Source organism: Lingula anatina, chromosome 4 (assembly GCF_051362555.1).
Source record: "Lingula anatina isolate TDL-2025a chromosome 4, LinAna3.0, whole genome shotgun sequence".
Taxonomy (NCBI): domain Eukaryota; kingdom Metazoa; phylum Brachiopoda; class Lingulata; order Lingulida; family Lingulidae; genus Lingula; species Lingula anatina.
The window spans coordinates 13,292,494-13,312,137 of NC_141770.1; the positions used below are offsets into that span (position 1 = coordinate 13,292,494).

Consider the following 19,644-nt stretch of genomic DNA (forward strand, 5'->3'; position numbering starts at 1 on the left):
AATTTCCCAGTCTTCCCCTTGAGACAAAATACTGGATGCTTATGTTAAAATATAGATTTTTCATTATATTATGTTGGATTAAAATGGTCAATTTATGATCTTTTTTATTACATGGTGCATATTTCGATCCCAATCACAAACCAGCTTATCTTGTGTGAAGTATGTTGAAGTGGAGGTACGTTTTTCCTGTATCGCACGTGTGGTTCGAGGTCGAGGTTCGCTGAAGTTTCTCAGTTTATATATTTTTCTAGGGTCTAGTTTCTTCCGGTGAGTGGGTATAGAGTTATAGAGGCAATGCTCTTTAAATTATATTCTTTAAATTTATTTTAAAGAAAATGCATTTTCACGAAGGTAACGTACATACTAGTACCAGCTCGAGTTTAAAGGGATAACTGTTCATATGAGATTCATACTTCACAATAAAACATTGTAAACAACTCGTGAGTCATAGAAATACTATAAATTCCATTTTACCACCAAAACAGAGATTATCACATTTATTTTGGAATCTTTGCTTGGACCTTCATTAGATGGCTATACCGCCGTAGTAATCTCCAGATGTTGTTATAGAAAAACTAAGCTTTTTAGAAAAAAAACATGGACTAACTTTGGATGACAGAATGGATTCATTTACCATAAAGTGTGGGACGTTTAACCCTGGATAATCCATTTTTTCCATTCCATGAACAGTTGTTATCTTTTTAACATTGTATTTGCCACAGTTCATTTGGTTTTACAACTTTTCAAAACCTCACCATAACATACTAAGGTTGTGAAGTAATAGTCATGTACTTGTGCATCTATACAGTATACGGTTTACATTAGCAGTACAGTTTAAGTGCCATTGTCTCTTTCTTTTATTATTATTATTTGTTTGCATTCTGTCTGTTGATCCTCTCCATATAAATTTTGAACTCATCTTATGAAGCTTAGTTACACAACTTTTTTTAAATCAGAATACAGAATTTGAACGGCCCTAGTGAAACTGTGACATAACTTTTTCATATTTGAAAATGTTCTTATTTCAGTCCTTTTCTGTTGACCTTCTTTTGACCATCATGGAAGATCGCTATCGTAATTTTGTAGCTTTTAATGGCTACTTTCAAGTTTGTTTTCAATGCAGTGAAGATGAGAAAAACAAGAAAAATGAGGTGAGTCAAGACAAATTTCTTTTTCTATAATTTCTGTGTACAGTGTACCAGTAAGATGAATATAAATTAATATTTGTATCATTTTATTTGTACTAGAAGTTGCAGTCCAAATAAGCAGCCTCTAGCATTCCTCTTAAAATTTTTATGATCACTTGTTTCACTGTAATGTGCCCACTATTTTCTTGCAATTTTAAGATGAATCAGTGACTGTGCATTTGTTAATTTTGTAGATCGAGAACCAATTTTCCACTGTTGGCAAGGTGATGGGTGTATCCTTCTCAAACAAGTAAGAGTTTGGTTTTAATTAAGAATTGTATAATATATAATAATATGGTTTCATTTATGGTTACTTGACTGTTTGGTTCAGTTTGAAATGTGAATTTTTCTGTAGTATTATTTATTTTCATATGGTAAATTCACTATTCATTATTCAGAACTTTGAGGATTCGTCAGAGTGAAAGGTGAAGGAAAATAAACACAACTTTCCAAGAATTTGACCAACTGTGTGTAGATTTTAACACTTGCAGTAAACAAATCCCTTAATCGAACTGAATATTTTCCAGATATTGCTTTGTAAAATTCCAAACAAAAGCTGAAGCCCTAAAAGCCTTGGATGAGTTGTCTTGTACTTATCGTCTAGAGATTCCATTAGGGAACTTGGAGGGGACAGCCAAAAATGCAGCTGGCCAGAAGCCTAGGAATGGTGGCCTACAAACTTATACACATCAGGGTAAGGTTTTTATATGATTGGTTATTTAGAAAAAGTACTTGTGTCTTAGGCTTTTGACATTTGCCTTTTTTTTTCACTTTTTTTTTCGTAACATTATGATAATTAAACAGAAGGTCTGTGTTTTGTTTGCAGGTATATTTCTATTGTTAATGACAAAATAACCAATGGGTCTCAGATTACCCTTTGTTTTAAGGTGTCATTATATATTATAAATCATAATAAACAAAATGAACCTTCATTTATGGCTACATATGTAAAAAAGATAATGTGTGCTTTTCTGTGTTTCCATTCAGGTTGTGATGTGGCTTAACTGAGTACACACTATCTCCCCAAACTGAATTTGGTACTATACATTTTGTTTTCAATCATGGTGAGCCAACAAAGGGGTTGGATTAGCTTCTTGTCATTTGATTGTGTTGTCCCATTGGCTGCCTGAGATAGTATGATACTAAGTTAGACCCCATTCCTAGTCTATGTAGTTCGACCCAACTCTACGGGGACTCCTGGTAAGTGCGATCAGCTTTACAGAATGACACGCCTTCTCTCGTCCAGCATACTTGTATAAACAGCAGCTTTTTTGTTTGCTACTTAACACCAAGAGGAGGCCTGTCATTCCGTTAAGCTGATTGCAGTCAGCAAGAGTCCCTTCAGATTTGGGCCGATCCTCGTAGACCGATGTTGTGGGGTCTTCACTGGGGCTTTACACTGGTCACAACTTGCTCTTTTGAGGTTTAAACTACTGAACATAAGCAGTTCTTTAAGGTCTAAACTCCTTAAATTTGAAGTTTAATTTCTCTGTTTGTTTTTTACCTTAGGGGGAGGAGGAGATGCATCGCAAGACTGGGTTTGCAGGTATGATGGCCTTTTCAGGACCAATTTTTAAACAGCACAGTTAGAGTTCTAAAACCCACATTTGCTATTTAGGATAAACTGACCTGTCTACCAATAACACAAATATAAATTTGCAGTTTCAATGACCTTAATGGCTTGCATGTTGGAGGTTTTAAAAAAATTGAAGTCAGTGATACACATACAACTTTACAAAAGATTGCTGATATTATAATGATATTATCAGATTAAAACAGTGCATGAAGTTCCAAATGAAACAAAATTATTGTATAGTGAACCTTGGGACCATTTGGGTGACTATTTTTTGGTGATGAATAGAGAAGGTAATGATGACATGTTCACACTTTCATATTTTAGCAATTGTGGAAACTTAAACTTTGAATTCCGAGTCAGATGCAACATGTGTCAGTGTGATAGGCAACTCAACAACAGACTTTACTCAGGTATCGTGAGTTATATTAATATAAACAGATAAATGTCATAGTTTTAATGTTTTCTACATGGGTTGAACATTCAGCTAAATTATGATGCAAATTGATTAGAAATTGCTGAGCTTATGTATAAAAAAAATGATGATAAAGATCAAAGTATGGCTCAGGCTCCCTCCATGTAGGTGGTGATTTGTGCATACATACTTTAAACATACCACATGCTTTTAAATGTTGCATTTACCAACAGGTGGCTATATTAAAAATACTATTTCTTATTTTTGTTTTTTAAATAAAAACTTTGTTTTCTATTCAGATGTACCCAAGAGCATTTCCTCGCCTTTCACAGGGGTACAAATATATGTTGGAGGGCTCCCTTTTAATGTCACTGAGGTACAGCTGTTGACATCTTTTATTACTTTTTTGACTGTCAGCTTGTGTTCATTCCACCTAAATATGAACATGTAATGAAAAACTTTATTTGTTGGAATGGCTTATTTGCTTAAGGGGATGATAATACTGCTAGAGGGAAAAATTGAGATATTTTGTATGTTTTCATATAATTACAGGATGAGGTGCTCGAAACTTTCCAGATGTTCTGTCCAGTCAATGTTCACAAGCCTAAAGCTCAGAAGGTCCAAACGTATGTCACATCACATTGATATGCTTATATTTAAGGTTCTTGATAGTTAAGGCATATAAGATGCCAAATTTTATTACTTTTTTGACTGTCAGCTTGTGTTCATTCCACCTAAATATGAACATGTAATGAAAAACTTTATTTGCTGGAAATGGCTTATTTGCTAAAGGGGATGATAATACTGCTAGAGGGAAAAATTGAGATATTTTTCATGTTTTTTTTTTGTTTTTTTTGCATGCCCCAAACATATTATGCAAATAATGTATCCATGTCTTATCTTGACATAGCACGCTATGAAATGTTCTTAATACTAAAACTGAAATTGTCACATACATATCAGACACTTAACTATGAACTATTAAATTTGACTTTAAAATCCCTCCTTTTCAGTAACAGCCAGTATTTTTTCGTCGAATTTGCATCTGCCGATATGGCAGCACGTGCTTGCATTGCGTTTGATGGCTATAAGGTACGAGGTAAAAGCATCCATGTCAGTTTCGCATCCCACACCAATCCCGATGTGATGGAGCAAGCTTTGAAAGACTTGGTGGAAGGGGTCAGAGCCAAGTATAAATGGGCTGACAAGAAGAAGGATAAAGGTAATGGGTTTGTGCCATTTGGAGTAATGCCACAGACTTTTGACTAACAGTCTATAAAAGAAATTACAAAGATCGGAATACTAATATCTGTTTTACATTTTGACACGTTATAGTGCTGTGAGTTTTTGCATGCTTATTTTTAAAAAAAATTCTTTTCCTGTATTCTTTGTCTTCTTCACTTGATGCCTTTCTGTGAGAAAAAGGTGGTTGTGAAAATTGCTTTTAGAAAGCAGATGTACATGTTTTAATTCGAGTCTCTGTTGTTCCAGATGGGCAAATGACCAATAAAAATACCCCATCTGTGACAGATCCACTGCAAGGCCCAACCTATCAGAATGGAGATTCTGCCACACCAAGTTTGTTCAGCATGACAGTCGATCACGTTTCGTCTTTGTTACGAGACCTTTCCCTCATACAGCACGTCCCAGTGTTCCGTAGCTATGGCGTAGACGGAGAGATGCTCAACTCCATGACGGAGCCTGGCTTAGACATGTTGGGCATGATCAACCCACTGGAGAAGGCCAAGTTGTTGGGGAGGGTGGAGAAAATGAAAAGGTTGGTGTTCAAGAAGTAGCGTTTAGTCTGAGGACGCCATGGCTCTTTTCTCATTTAGAAGTAGACTTAGCTGATGCAGTCTGTACCAGTTCGCTTTAAAAAATGGACAGCTTGATATCCTGGCTGTTGTGTCAGAGAGTCACCTTAGTGAAGCCCCTGTGCCCAACTATGGCTGTCAATTAAGAAGCAAAGTTGTGAAAGGGAACAGAAAACCATTGTAGCAAAGTACCATGTTATGACCTCTGGAAGGGAATTGCTACAGAAATTGATATATCACTATAAGTATACTGCTGGGTGTAAAAAAAGGCCAAAGCTTAATAATTCAGCCCCCCCCCCCCCTCCATTTCACCTCAGAGAGTCGCTGGATATATTGAACTTCACTAAAAAAACATGGTTTTCTCTTAGTCTACAAGCTGATTTTATCTAGACTAAATTTCGATTTCTTTTTTCCCTGGGAAAAACTATGAATGTGAGAGAAAGTCTAATTATGATAACAATTAAAACAAAGTCAGATCATTATTGCAATATGTTTCTATTTAGTTTAAAATATTCCAACATTTTTACTAAATAGGTTTAAGTGATAATTGATTTTAATAATGTGTCATTTTTTAAGAGAAACTAAAATAGCTAATTAATGATATTGTCATTCTCTGTGCATAAGTTGTATTTTATGTCTAAAAAATTTGCTGATTGATCAATAATCTATGGAATCATTTTTTTTTTTCATTTTTACAATGTTTTTTCCAGGTACTCAAAGTGACACTCCCAATATTGAGAAGAAAACAGCTGAATAGACTTGCACTTTTTCCATCTATGATCACGTTATTGATTTGTTATTCGAAGCAAAATGGTGCTTATTGTTGACATCTTGATGATAAGGAGTGGGTGGGAGGAAAAGACATTGGTCATTAACTTTTTACATCAGCAAAACAGGCCAACCCATCTACCAGACTTGGCAATGATGGATCCAAAATTCACCAGTAGATTGGATCACGATGCCCATTTTCAAGGTGTGTAACAGTACATGCTTTGAAGTATCAGATTTGGCACCCTCTTGCCTGGTACTCGTGACACCTCGAAGCATGTATTGATACACACCTTGAAAACCAGTGTAGCGTGTTCCGATCTACGATGTATTCTGCATCCTTCCGTGCCACGTTTGGTAGTTGGGTAGACCTGCAGGAGTAACAGAGAGCCTCAAGTCTATGCTGTGGTATTACGCATTAGGTTGAAGACTGAATACCTTACCTCCTGTGAATATGCAGTGACTAATACTGGTGTGGCTACTCCTACAGATGCAATACTACCAGTAGAATGTAAAATAGATACAGATGTTCTAAGGCCAGTTAACTTCAATAACTTAATTCAGACTTTCAGTGCTGTAACTCATTATTGATAGTCGTTTTGTTTTTATTTTTCTTTTTATTTCCTAAGAACAGCATTTGACTTCTGTTTTTTTTTTCTTAATTTTTTGCGTGTAGTATTTCGTGCTTTTTTTTTCAGAATTTCATCGATGATTTGAATTCAATACAGTAAGGCAAGTGTCTTGATTCGTAAAAGAAATTTAAATCGTGTAAAAGAGTAAAGTTCTATTTCTTTGCAGCAATTTTTTAGGAAAAAAGTGATATCCCTTTAAAAAACAGTCAAGTTAAACTTGTTTTCCCATGTCCATTAGAAAAACTCAAGTTTCGCACAAGTCATTAAAATTGAAAGTAGTTCTGTAAAGAAGTATATTTTATCACTTGCTATGTCGTAAAAAGGTGGCTGTGTCACATTGTTTTCTTGTAATTTAACTTGAAGGTTATAGTGGACCACCCTTCTTTATTTTCTGTAAAACTATGAGATTGTTATTTTTTAGGTACTTGTTTCAGTTGTTACACGCGATGTTCAGATAACGTAGTGCCTTCTTTAAATACTGCGAAGAGTTTTTACCAAAAATAATTCAGTTGCAATAATGTCTTTAACTAGTTTCAAATCGTTCAGTGGCATTGTTTTATTGGTATTTACACACCTTTTAAGGTATTTAAATTTTTTCCAACGATACAAATTGCATCTTCAAAATAGAGAAGTTTGAGTTGGATAACTTACGGGTTTTTTAAATAATTGGTTGAATTAGACATATGGAGCATAAGTCGTTTCTCATTTGGTTTTCATATTGAAGAGTCTATATGAAATTCGTCAGCACATTTTGTATAATGCGTAAGTCACAATTTGGTGCTAAGTTTTTTATTTTTCAAAGTTACAAAGGATGTTTAAATATTTGCAGCCTGGGAGGTTTCAAAAGCATAATCCATAGATTTTTGTATTGACGACTCTGTTTGAGTAATACATTTACAAAATTAGTTTCATTAGCAACTTGTTGTTTAATATTTCAAGGGCAAAAATGTTGAGGTTCGCTCTGTAATTTCATTGAACTTTGTTGGTCATTGGAAATGTGGTTGTCTTCTAAGGGGAATTGATATGAACAAAGATTTTCTCTTATTTTTCTTCACTTGCTTTTCAGCTTATACAATCAATGCTGCATTATGTATTAACATGAATAATACTGGCCGAGTTTAATGTTTAATGTTACAGAGCTTATCTCCCTTTTTTGTAGACTGATTTCTTTTACATGCAGTATCTTCTTTAACCAAAGTTAGTTAATATGATCAGTTTCAGTTTGGCTCACAAATATTCTACCTACAAATATTTAACAGGACATGTTTAGTTGCACTTTGCATCACCTTTGTCCAAAAAGATAACTCTGATAACAGGCTTGCTTTCCAAAGATTTTGCCCCGAATGCCCTTAGAGAGTCTACTCACTCTGTAGTGGAGGTTAGCCATTTCTGTTAGGCTGACAGTGACGGCAAACATAGACTGTGTACAGGAAACCCAGGCCAGGGCAGTCACTGTAATATCAGACAGTGCAGCTATTTGATCAGTTAAATAAGTTTTCATGTATAATCATATTTGTTTAGATCTGCTAAATGTGTAATGTACATTTGTCTTCTCTGTTATTCTTATTGTTTTTTTTTTTTTCTTTTTTTTTTGAAACTTGGCAGGTAGATTGTATTTTTGCCTTTACGTACCATACAATTAGACATGTAGTTAGTCTGTAGAGGTATAGAAAAGTTATTTTGCAACACATACTAGTACTAGGTCTCATCTGTTCTACGTTGTATTTCTCCAGTTTATCGTTAAATTCGTTAAACTTGTTGTTCAATTACTCTTCAGCATTCTTGCTTGTGCATTGTTGTAGTTCTGAACCAAAGGAAAAAAGAAATATAATTTTCCTATTAAAATTGATGTTTTTAATTTATTCTGATTATCTCGAGTAACCTTGAGCCTCTAGATGAACAAATGACGTGCATATTGAATCACTTAATTTTGTGGCATGACCGATTTGGCAGAGCACAGTAACTAAAGGGAAAAACATTGTACCCCCCCCCCTTACTTGCTCCTCAAGCCTAAACCAGTTTGTTGCACCTCAACTGCATTCCCTAGAGCCTAGGTCCCAACTGCATTTTGGACGCACGGTTTTAGGTTCCTTACCTCTGGCTAGGAAGTAGCTAGATAGCACATAGCAGCTGTTGATCATGTCGAAAAGTTTCTACGTGCTGTTTACGTCCTCCAAAAGTCGCACGGTGGACGTGCTCCTCACGCACAAACTCCCACGTTGTCCCCATTTTTTTGGCTGTAGACCACATGTAGCAGCTCGTACGTTCGGTTGGGACCTAGGCTTAACAGAGGTCACTGCATATACTACTTGCAATGTCTATCTCAGGCCTATAACCAGCAATTCCCTTAGGGAGGGGTGGGGGGGTCAGGAAAAAAGGAACTTTCATCATGAAACCTTCATGCACTTGGGACATATTTTTACCTAGAGTCCACATTTTTCTGGTTAAAATAGCAATTCATTTCACCTCCCCCAGCTATGGATGTGCCTGAGGAGAGCTTGCCACCAGAGTGCCAAATCCCCAAGTTGAATTTTAATCAATTCTTTTGTTCATCATAATGGCTCAGTTCTTATTTTAAGTAAACAAGTTCTGTTATACTAATCCAATTATTTTGATACATATTTAAATCTATGACTAGTAATAAAATTGGCCTATATTTTACATTTGAGAAAGAATTAGGTGGGGGGAAAAAAGCTTGGTGCACCATAATTCCTGACTATTGGTCCAAATGCTTGATATGAGGAACTGAAAAACATTGAGCTTTTTAAGAATGTAGTTTTACTTAAATAAAATGCAATGTATGATGAGAAACATGATGATGATGATAAAATTATGAGAAAAATAATCTACTGAAAATGTGTCCTATCAATCTACAAAATGCCATCTCCTCAGAGTCCTCTGTTACTTCACAGTAATGGAAGATATTTTCTAAATAACACTGATGACCCCTTACATACAGGAAATGGTACATATATGTAATATACAGAGAAGTCCAACTTTCTGTCACCCGTTGCTCAATAGATGGAGCATGAGAAGATGGCACACTTCACTCAAAAAGAAGACTCTGCCACTGAAACACTGGTGCTTCTATTTGTCTTATCTAAAAGTCCTTGTGCTGACTTCCATTTCTCAATTCCACTCGTTATTCTAGATCTTCATTAACAGCACATCACTTCAACCAAAACAATAAGTCAAAGATGAAATCCATTGTCTTGTTTTCTCTGCAGTATTTGTGGAGGTTTAAATTATTTTTAACTATTATCTAATGTTCAATATCTTTACTGTAATGTTGGCAATTTAACAGTGGGGAATATGCCACTCATTTTCAGTTGCTTCGAATTCGTAATGTGCATCTTACAGAGTTTTTATCTCTTGCTCCCTCTCTTTATTAGAAAAATGTGGTCTTATTTTGAAAAAAAAATTGCATTAAGCTGCACTGCTGAAAATGTCAGTCTCTGAATGAGTTCACATCACTTGCTTTGGTTGCTGTGTTGGTAAAAGTCCAAAACGTTTCTTGATGGTAATCCTCTGCCTGGAGTACTTATCATCGGGAGAAAACCTGGCGGGGTGAGCCGACTGTGTGGGTTTACCATAGGGGTCTGTTTTCTGAAAATTAAAAGAATATTTTGTTGCATTGTGTATATCATTTAAGTCTAATTAGGAATGTTTGAAATCTTAATTTAAATTATTAGCACTTTCATCCAGACCTGGTATAACTTATGATACCGTGTCTTACTAAAAAAATAAACTGAATACTGATAGTGATACAAATGTGAAATACTGGTATATAAATTGCTACAATAACTGGCACTGTGAGTAAAAGCAACTTGCACAATATCACACGACTCGATCAAGACTTAAAAATGGCGACATTAAATTTAATTTGGATCTGGCATTTTTAACATCAAACACACTGGGAAATCGTTTGATCTCAAAATTTTCTTCATCATATTAAGAATTCAAATTCGTTGCCAAACCTTCAGAGTATACACTCTTTCCCCGTCCTCGTTTAAATAAAACATCATAAACATGTTGCGGCCTTTTCTACTACACCACTGATACTACACGTGTTGCTGCAACTAAAGATGGCCGACTCTTTGTACTCTCCAAACGCTATATGTTTTTGACCTATTTAATACTGATAGGGGAAATGAATTATTTGAAAAGTCGTTAATAATACGTTTTACATAATTATTATATACTTTTACTTGTATCTGACGCTTAATTAGGTAATTTTAAGAATTTAATATTACATATTGCACCTCAAATCCGAGTGCAAAGTATTCCCTTTTACCCTCAACTGCGCCCGGATAGCTCAGTCGGTAGAGCATCAGACTTTTAAGCATGATCAAGTCATCTGAGGGTCCAGGGTTCGAGTCCCTGTTCGGGCGTTTAAGTTTTTCGTTTTCTCATTTCCCCTTTTGTTTTGACATTGTATTATCTTTCCCGACAAAACAGTGTCATTACCTTAAGATGATCAATGGATTAAAACATCTTTATTGAGAATTTAGTATTCGTACGCGATGCACACTTATTGACCTAACCCCCTTTTTCCGATCATTTCAAAATTAACAACATTTCATTCTTAATAATTGTTTCGCTTACCATTTATCAGGCTAAAGGAACAGTCGTAGTTTAATAGCAACATAATTGAAATATGAAATATCCATGGACTACCACCTAACCTTTTAAACCTATTTTAATTATATAGGCCTATGTGTGCAAACGATCTCCGTTAATTAGTAAGGGATTTATGGGCCTTCAAGTCGTTTATCTCTCTAATGCAGCCTATACTGGCAGTGCATCAGGCAAATGTGTCTTGTTCCGATTATTGTCTTGTAAAAAAACTCTTTACACGCAATACTTTTCAGATTGGATATCGATATAATTACACTTCACCTTCGCGAAGAAGGAAACTAGAATATTGTTAAGAACGTGTAGGATAGGATAGTTTGCATTTGACGAATCAAACATTTTATTTGTACAAAATTTCGCTAACTGCATTTTAATACCAAGTGGACGAAGTCAAAGAAAGCGTTTTATTCACCCAAGAGTTCGATAAGTGTAGCGCCAAAACCCCATACGCACTTTCACGGCAGTATGTAGGCCTACATAGACCTATATATGCAGACTTCGGTGTGGACGGCAGGCTGTGCCTTTGGCATTGGTGAATCGATCGACCGATTTATACAGCAACCATGCATAAGAGGGCTTGAATGTAAACAAACGCTCACAATAGAAGTCACATTGTTCCATCCGCCATATTGCGGATTTTGCAATCCGGTCTAGATGACAGAGCCAACTTGATGGAGTGTTACATGCCGCAGTAGTACACTGAATTATCTGTGTCAATTTCGAGTTCTTTTTTCTTCCTCAGTCGATGAAATGACGCTGGTGGTGAAGAAAGATACGTAGCTCATATAACCGCATACAGGTGAGTTGTACAGGTAAAGAAGGGTCGAATTACCTTGTGATGATTCAAGTTGAGTACGGTGTTAGAACGTCGTCGACGTTTTAAGTCATGAGTCCATAATCACGAGCAGATATAAATGTAGCCTATATAGTTTCACCCGCGAGTACCTAAGACTTAATAACTAAGTCCTCGTACCAACATATCGCCCTCGGTGACATTCGACTTTTGAGTGGATCTCCTTTCTGAACTATAATTTTGTATCAGACAACCGAAGAACATTTGGGACATTTTGATGAAGGTTCTTCTCAGAACGGAAAACTACAAACCATGTTAGACTATTAAAAAGGTTCAACCTGGCCTCTTATCAGTGGTTGTAGACGTTATTACTTCTATAATTCTAAAATAATAACAGACAGAAAGATGACATGAATCAGAACGGAGTCACAAGGGTGCTACGCATTGAACCGTTAGGATTTTTCGGCAGAAGGCAGATAATGAACACCGGTTTTTCACAATTCCTGAGTCATTATGCCGTAAGCACAGTCCCATTCAATCGACGTGGTTACCGCAGAACAACGTTACTATGTTATACACCTTAAGAAAGTAGCCTGAATAGCAGCCAGGACTAAACCATTACAGATTTCGAGCTTTAGATAAGAACCGTCATGAAGTGGAACTATCCTTGGATCGTGCACTTCCTAGTAATAGTTTTGTACTGAAATTTCCACTTCCCATCCTCATTGACTTATTGAATTACAAGTAATACTTCAGAACAACAATGGTTTTGATTTATATTAACAGAGAAAAGGATTTTTTGTTCTGTGACGAATTTAAGTCATACGAATTACAGCACTCCTTGTTCAGCGTAAAGCAATGTTATTCATATAATATCGACATTAATTATCATCGTCCATTGGGCCTTTATATGAATAGCTTCAGATAATATATCAGACAGATATACCTAGAAATGTGAAAACGAACTATTGTAACGCATTAAGGTAAGAATTACACACGTCTTCCCTTTCTCTTGTAAGAATTATCTTTTTATGTTTTTTACATTTTTTCTTTTTCTTCAGTCTTGTCGCCCTACGAGAGAAAGATGGTTGTTTCTACACGACTCAAGACGGAAATGGTCTCAGAATATAGAGCCGTATGGAAGGTCTCTTGGTTCACAGTTACATTGATAATGTCAGTAGCAAAATTGGCAGGTAAGAACCGATGCGTATATGTAATATAAGTCACAGTAAAATATTTGGATTAGTGTGTGTGTGTGTGTGTGTGTGTTAACGTGTGTGCGCGCGTGCGTGCGTGTGTTTGAGAGAGCGACAGAGATAGAAACACAGAGAGAGAATGGCGAAATAGAGGTGTTGAAGAAATAGTTTGTCATTTATATATATCTCATATTTATATATCTCATAAAAATGGTCTAATATACATTTCAGAGGCACAAAATTACTCCTATTGTATCAACGGCGGGGTGAACCGCATTACAAACTTCAAAGGTGACATTTCGTCCAACATGGAGGGACAAGCGTACTACCAGAGTGGCATGGACTGCACGTGGGTACTGGACGCTGGAGAGGGAGGGCGCGTGCTGGTCACTGTACTCAGCTCCAGTTTACAGTGGACGCCGAACGACGCGACATGCACCCAGTATGATCACATGGAGGTTCGAAATGGTCAGTATTAAGACCAGTATATTAATTGAAATGGCCAGTATTAAGACCAGTATGTTAATTGAAATGGTCAGTATTTAGGACCGGGGTTTTAATTGACAGGTGTAAAAAGACATCAAAAGAAAAGGAGACTTGTCAGCGATGTATCTTTCGCCCGAAGTTCTCTGTATGTGTCGAAAGAGTGGAAAGTTTGAAATGGTGAAATTCAAACAGTGTGTGTGTGTGTGTGTGTGTTTGTGCGTGCGTGCGTGCGTGCGTGTGTGCGAGTGACGGAGAGAAAATGAGCACGAGCCTCATCCGATGAAAGATTGATAAGCCACACTTTCGGCAGTTAGAGAGTTTCCTTCAGAAAACTCAAAGAAACCATATCAATTACCGAGAAATTATAGTCTAAATAATCAATAGAATATTACAGCGAAATGTTTTTGCACGAGAACAAGTAATAAACTTCAACCCAGTATAGATCTTCATATCCATTAACACTAGTACTGGGGAATTCCCTAGTGATTTTATTTCCTCTTTCAATTATTGGCAGTCAGCCCATTGATTGTAGCACGATGAAAGCGCGGTAAAGAACAGGAAGGTTTGACATAATATCTTGACATCCTTATTTTTCTGTTGTTTAATTTAATAACTATTTTCTCTCTCTTCATGGAAAAATTTCATGTCTACGTTCATATATAGCCGATTCTAACTTACCTGTTTATACCATATTAATTCATTTCGTAGTGTTACATGTACACCGCCAGAGTAGTTCTATTTCAGATTTAAGCTACCTGAATATTGAAGGGCAGACCCTTCCTCAGCTGTAACTAAATAAATGATCGGCAATGATGCGATTCCTAAAGTGAGAACGCAACAGTCAATCAAAACTGCATGTCTTTGTAAAATCGATAGGTCCAATATTTCACTGTACAGCACTTACAGAAGGATGCCGCGTGCAGCGTAAGTCGTTACCTGTCATCACGATCCCAGCGTCTCTTTCGCGGTTTATAAAACAAAGCTTGGGGATTTTATCTGGTTAAGAGATAAATTTATCCAATTCATTTGAAATACCAGTGAGTGTAAGCATCTTTTCACTTGACTTTCCAGGAGATACGGCAAGTGGTGACGTAATAGTCACGTGGTGTGGGGACCGGAGTCCGTCTACCTTCATCAGTACGGGGCGCTATCTATACATCAAATTTAAAACTAAGTCACAGAATAACACTGGTGTCCGTTTGAAATATGAAACTTTCGGTAAGTTAAAATCCGAATATTATTTAAGAGAAACAAGGACATGATATTAGAGATAACGTGCTCAACACTTAATTTTTTAATTCGGTGAGTTGTTCAGTTAAATACTTCCGTAAGAGTACTAATTTAATTCTTTACTGATTACCAAACTTTTTAATTTATACATATTTATCTCTGTTACCATTTATCTATCTATATATCTATTGTAGACGCCACATTATGTCCCCCCGGCTGGCGGGAGTACAGCAACCACTGCTACAAGGTGGAGACCCATCCTCTATCATGGGAAGATGCCCACAGATATTGTGTGCGTGATCAGTCCAACCTAGTCAGCATCTCCAGCGAGGCGGAGCAGTCATTTATTACAGGCGAGTTTCCTAATCTTATTACTTAAAAGTGCAAAACAAACTCTTTTCTTTGACAGCCATTCATTAAGAAGAGATTATTATAATTTATCTTTGATAATGAGCAACCAACTGGCGAAAATAGTGTGTCCTGTGTTTCCTTTAGACCAAATCTGAAATCGCGAAAGACTTAAAATGTGCACGCAGTGACAAAATTTTTCATATATACACTGTATGCTAGTTCTGATGCTTATGTGATTTAGTATGGCGTAAACAGGTGGCACCCTATTTTAGCTTTGGCTTTGAGGAACCGAACGGAAACAATTATTCAAGGTGGAGAAGGTTTTAAGCGCCACCGAGTGAATACTTCCTGATGGAAACAGAAATAGAGATGGAATATTAAATGAAGTTGAGGGAAGGGAGGAAGTGAAAGACTTTGAAAAAAAATCCTACCTTAATTCCTTGTCTTTTGACTCTGCCTTTTGCCTGTACACCTCTCTTTCTCTCTCACCGCACTGTCTTTGCTTCCTTCTACTTCGAACACTGGAAATGCGCTGCTCGCCATCCTTGTTCGTGTTTATGTCACGTGGCTTAAACTAATGACCCCATTGGACAGTAAGGCAATTGATTGGCAGTTGTTCCCTTTCTCCTTACCGTGCGTTGTGTAATCCCCTCGCTTGTTGGTGCCGGCCAGACGGCTGGACATCTGCAGTCAACCCTTGTGCTAGTTTACAATCTGACCGCAAGGCCCGCCAGTAGTCTGTTACAAAATTATTGTATCGTGTGTGCTTTAAAGGGATAACAACTGTTCGTATGATATCTATGTTTCATAATAAATGCATTGTCAACAACTCATAGAAATATAATAAATTCTATTTTATCACCAAAACGGCGGTTCAGGCAGTTATTCTGGAATTTGTGCTTGCTATCACATCACGTGACCTTCATAGATGGCTACACTCTGTAATTATCTCTTAAGAGAATATTACAAAAAAAACTTTTTAGAGAAAAACCAGGGACTAACTTTGAATGTCGGAATGGATTCCTTAACCATTGGTAACTATGGGAAATCCAGGAAATCCCTTTTTTTTTTTTTTTGTCAAAATGAACAGTGCTCATCCCTTTAATTTTGCATACTATTTTTCAGGCCCCTGAAATCACAGGGTAATGCTGGTTATGTTGTGACTGGTTATGTTTATCCTATGCAAAAGATAAATTTGTTCACCCCCACCTCGCGCCATTTCCCGCAAGGTTTCTAGTCTTTTACGATGTCGCGAAGCACCGAAGTCCTCTTTTAGGCTTGGTCATAAAAACAATATTTAAAAGAAGTGCATGAACCGACCACCCTCACACATTCGTTTTATTCGTCCATGTTTAAGAGCTCATTCAAAATGCAACTATCGGTCTACGTAGATCGATCCAACTCTGCGGGGACTGTCGCTCTGAATGCATTCAGGTTCACTGAATGGCACGCCGCCTGGCGTTGAGTAGCATACAGAAAAGCTGGTGATTATAGAAGTAGGCCTAGGTTGAAAAAATAGGTGTGTTAATATGTTAAACTGATGGCATTCAGCGAGAATCCCGCCGAGTTGGATCGATCTATGAGGAACGATAGCTTCACTTGGAATGAGCCCTAAGACAAGTGCGTAAGTTAACGTTGGGTACTTGCTTAATAAGTGAATTAATGTTTTTCTTACAGAAGCTGTTAATAGCGTTACTGCCGGTACGGCGTTCTATGTCTGGATTGGTGTGCGATATGTCCAGCAGTCGTCTGATTGGCTGTGGATTGATACCTCTGTCTCTTACCTTCAGAGTGGGTATGTACACTACAGTAGTTCATCTAGATAGAATAATGTCACTCAATCCACCACTAGTCACTCCTATTTCAATCCATATTGAATATTACCCTAGACACAAACTCCATGAACCACTCTGATAGTAACTTTCTGATTTAAATAACTTAAATAGTATCAACATTTTATATGGTCAATAAGTACATTTGTGAAAGCATCTTATACATTTTTATTTCACTGTCCAAAGTTCCATATACGTTTCTCAATTTCAGTCTGAAAATGACGTGTAAATGTAAACTTATATAAATTTTATAAATTTATAAATGTAAAAATATAAATTTTGATGTTTCTTCGTTTCTAGTTGGACCAAAAGTGGAACAACGTCTGGTTCGGGATGTGGGTGTATAAAACCAAGCACAAATTCTTGGATAAGCAAGCTTTGTACACTAGATAATATATCTGTGTGCAAAATGAAAAAGGGTGAGGAAATATTAGGCTATCAGTTATTTAAACCATGAAACAGCATTTATAACCATACAATTATATCATAAAATTTGTCTCTGCTGGTGGTTGAATCAACGTTCTGAGCGAAAAGACTATATATGTAGTTAGGCAGTGTACTGCTTGACTTCATTATTGCAGCAAAATATTTTGTTTTTCATACTGGGCATTCATTGGGGTTAGAGACATCGGGGAACTTGCTGCAAGAAAAAGACCGAGTTTTATGGTTGATAATCATTATATTTCTTGATTTAGCTATCTTTAAGCTCGCATTTCGAGATCACACACGGAGTTTATAATGTCGAGATATTATTATTCACTCAGTGCTGGTGAACGTGTAAATAATTTATAATTTGAAAATGATAATTGTCTTGAAGTAAGTGGGAGTGAGGTTCCAAATTATGGAAAAGCGTTTGACAGAATTTTTAGCGTGATGGTTTGCAAATTTTTTCTGTTTGATTCACAGGTGCAGCAACGCAAATTTTCACCATTCCTGCCGACAACCCAGTGAGAGGTACGCTTAAATCTGCCTTTTAAGTGTGATAAGCTGATATGATGAAGAAAATCACTTCTTTTTTCTTTTTGAAAAACCATCTTTCTTAATTTAATAATTCGAAACTATCCACTTTTCTTAAACGTTCAAACTCTGCTACAGAAAATTATGATAAAATCCTTTAAAATACTGTATTAAATACATGTTTATACTATGTAATATGACATTTTGGCTTCATTCTAATTAACAGAGCTGCTATATTGTACTTCTTGGCAAGAAATATTGGATAATATTTGACTGGCATTGCTTTCTGTTTCAGATGAAGGGAGCTACTGGGAATTTATTGTAGTAGGCATCATCGTTATCATAACAGCATGCTTTATTGGCAATTTCATAAAAGCCAAATGCACTGGAAATGTCGAAACCTCGTCTGAGAATGACTCCGATGTAACGAGGAGCACGCAGGTCACGCAGCACCAAAGGCCGGCACCACAGCTGCAGATGACCCGGCTTAGAACTCGCCTCCAGAACTTGCAGGATCAAGCTCGAGTGCGATACACTCAAAATAACAATAGGGTCTCACATGCTGCCAACGAAGACACGCTGTATCAAAAAGACATCAGCGACATGCCAGAAACTGGTAATATAAGAGCAGGTGCCTTATCTCCTATTACGTCAACATTTCCATCCTCTCCACCAATGTATGACGACGAACCAAGGCAAGGAACCTTTCCCGTCAGAACAACAGCGGCACCTTTCAGTGGAATTGAAGAACACTCGGGCACGCCCCCTCCGTCCTATGAGGAAGTATTTGGTAGTGAAGCGCACAGCAAATGAGAAGACAATCGTCTACGGATATAGTATTTTGATAATTGTTTTATATGGTTGGTACTGTTAGGCCCCACCACATCATACAGGAGATGAAAAAACACTTCATTTTGCCTATCCCCTCCACTATTATAAGACTGGAAGAGGGTTACTGTAAAACGGTTTAACCCCTTGCTCTATGGCCGCTTCATTTCTCGGGCTGATTTAACCTTCATAGTGATTTTTAAAAGAAACTCACTACTTAGGTGCATGCGAAGGTTAGAGCAATAAGCAACTGAAAGGACACAGTCGTCCAAGTCTTTCATGATATCTAGCTAGTATTATGACAGTCTGCCATGTTGGCATATTGGCACGTACTATTCAGCAATAGGAGGGCGGAGACCTCTGCGATTTTGCTAGCAAGTGATGGTGTTACCCTCCCTCTTTGATTCTGTAGTCCTTTCAGACTAACGGCTCAATAAAATTGTGATATCGTTTTATATGCTATGAAAAATGTATGCTATTAATGAGACTTTGAGGAACACACAAAATGAAACGTGTTTGAAATCATTCTTGTCTTCGCGCACGTGCAAGTTACCGTTGTAAGTTCTTTAAAGTAAGGGATCGAATATGAATAAGGATAAAAAGCTAATTAAAATGATAAAACAACTACAAGCTGAACATTTTAATAGCTTATAAATAATCTTTTTATACTTGGGTTTTATTTATGTAATTTTTGTGAAAATTTGAAAATATTCATGGCTTGTTGAAATGAGAAATATTCTTTGGAGGCAAGAAATCGTAGATTGCTTATATTGTTGTCTGGATTAGAAAATTTAGATACGCAAAAAGATTCAGCTTTAAAAACAAGAGACAAGAACTATATTTGGATTACCGTCAGTGTCAAAATACATGTAATTTGTCTTCATGTGTATTTGCATTTACTTGTAAATGGGTGGTATAAAAGTACCTAAGTCAATACTTTGTTTCCA

General features: G+C 36.7%; 3 protein-coding genes and 1 non-coding gene across 6 annotated transcripts; 3 read left to right on the top strand and 1 right to left on the bottom strand.

Annotated features, from left to right (window-relative positions):
- The first annotated feature begins 141 nt into the window (after nucleotides 1-141).
- On the top strand, nucleotides 142-8,234 carry LOC106170075 (uncharacterized). Its single transcript, XM_013549808.2, has 11 exons — nucleotides 142-267; nucleotides 1,029-1,151; nucleotides 1,382-1,437; nucleotides 1,715-1,881; nucleotides 2,697-2,733; nucleotides 3,088-3,173; nucleotides 3,475-3,551; nucleotides 3,728-3,801; nucleotides 4,189-4,397; nucleotides 4,667-4,952; nucleotides 5,700-8,234. Exons 2-11 carry the CDS (start codon nucleotides 1,059-1,061, stop codon nucleotides 5,710-5,712), a joined length of 1,098 nt encoding a protein of 365 aa, XP_013405262.1. The 5' UTR covers nucleotides 142-267; nucleotides 1,029-1,058; the 3' UTR covers nucleotides 5,713-8,234.
- Nucleotides 8,235-9,144: 910 nt separating this feature from the next.
- LOC147762325 (H/ACA ribonucleoprotein complex subunit 3-like) lies at nucleotides 9,145-10,515 on the bottom strand. The gene is made up of 2 exons (XM_087010942.1): nucleotides 10,367-10,515; nucleotides 9,145-9,995 (listed from the first exon to the last, which is right to left on the bottom strand). The coding sequence occupies exons 1-2, from the start codon at nucleotides 10,418-10,420 to the stop codon at nucleotides 9,855-9,857; spliced, it is 195 nt and encodes a 64-aa protein (XP_086867068.1). The 5' UTR covers nucleotides 10,421-10,515; the 3' UTR covers nucleotides 9,145-9,854.
- A 178-nt stretch (nucleotides 10,516-10,693) lies between these two features.
- Nucleotides 10,694-10,780, top strand: Trnak-uuu (transfer RNA lysine (anticodon UUU)). The gene is given in 2 exon segments: nucleotides 10,694-10,730; nucleotides 10,745-10,780. It is a non-coding gene; the product is annotated as a tRNA-Lys (tRNA).
- Nucleotides 10,781-11,463: 683 nt separating this feature from the next.
- On the top strand, nucleotides 11,464-19,631 carry LOC106170083 (bone morphogenetic protein 1). 3 transcript variants are annotated; one of them, XM_087010940.1, is made up of 6 exons: nucleotides 11,464-11,836; nucleotides 12,879-13,010; nucleotides 13,245-13,481; nucleotides 14,571-14,717; nucleotides 14,924-16,875; nucleotides 17,213-17,331. In XM_087010940.1, the coding sequence occupies exons 2-5, from the start codon at nucleotides 12,902-12,904 to the stop codon at nucleotides 15,106-15,108; spliced, it is 678 nt and encodes a 225-aa protein (XP_086867066.1). In that variant the 5' UTR covers nucleotides 11,464-11,836; nucleotides 12,879-12,901; the 3' UTR covers nucleotides 15,109-16,875; nucleotides 17,213-17,331. The 3 variants fall into 3 exon arrangements, with proteins under 3 accessions (XP_086867066.1, XP_086867065.1, XP_086867067.1); XM_087010939.1 differs by having other exon boundaries at nucleotides 11,468-11,823; XM_087010941.1 differs by lacking the exons at nucleotides 11,464-11,836; nucleotides 12,879-13,010; nucleotides 13,245-13,481; nucleotides 14,571-14,717 and adding exons at nucleotides 17,819-17,866; nucleotides 18,165-19,631 and having other exon boundaries at nucleotides 16,139-16,875.
- Nucleotides 19,632-19,644: the final 13 nt, after the last annotated feature.

Bases quoted from the DNA above. Each gene is read 5' to 3' on its own strand.
- LOC106170075 (XM_013549808.2), top strand. From the start codon at position 1,059: ATGGAAGATCGCTATCGTAATTTTGTAGCTTTTAATGGCTACTTTCAA. The intron at 3,552-3,727 runs GTACAGCTGTTG...ATATAATTACAG, and splicing joins TCCCTTTTAATGTCACTGAG to GATGAGGTGCTCGAAACTTT. The intron at 3,802-4,188 runs GTATGTCACATC...CCTCCTTTTCAG, and splicing joins AAAGCTCAGAAGGTCCAAAC to TAACAGCCAGTATTTTTTCG.
- LOC106170083 (XM_087010940.1), top strand. From the start codon at position 12,902: ATGGTTGTTTCTACACGACTCAAGACGGAAATGGTCTCAGAATATAGA. The intron at 13,482-14,570 runs GTCAGTATTAAG...TTGACTTTCCAG, and splicing joins TCACATGGAGGTTCGAAATG to GAGATACGGCAAGTGGTGAC. The intron at 14,718-14,923 runs GTAAGTTAAAAT...TATCTATTGTAG, and splicing joins TTTGAAATATGAAACTTTCG to ACGCCACATTATGTCCCCCC.
- LOC147762325 (XM_087010942.1), bottom strand. From the start codon at position 10,420: ATGTTTATGATGTTTTATTTAAACGAGGACGGGGAAAGAGTGTATACT. The intron at 9,996-10,366 runs GTTTGGCAACGA...TTTAATTTTCAG, and splicing joins AAAGAGTGTATACTCTGAAG to AAAACAGACCCCTATGGTAA.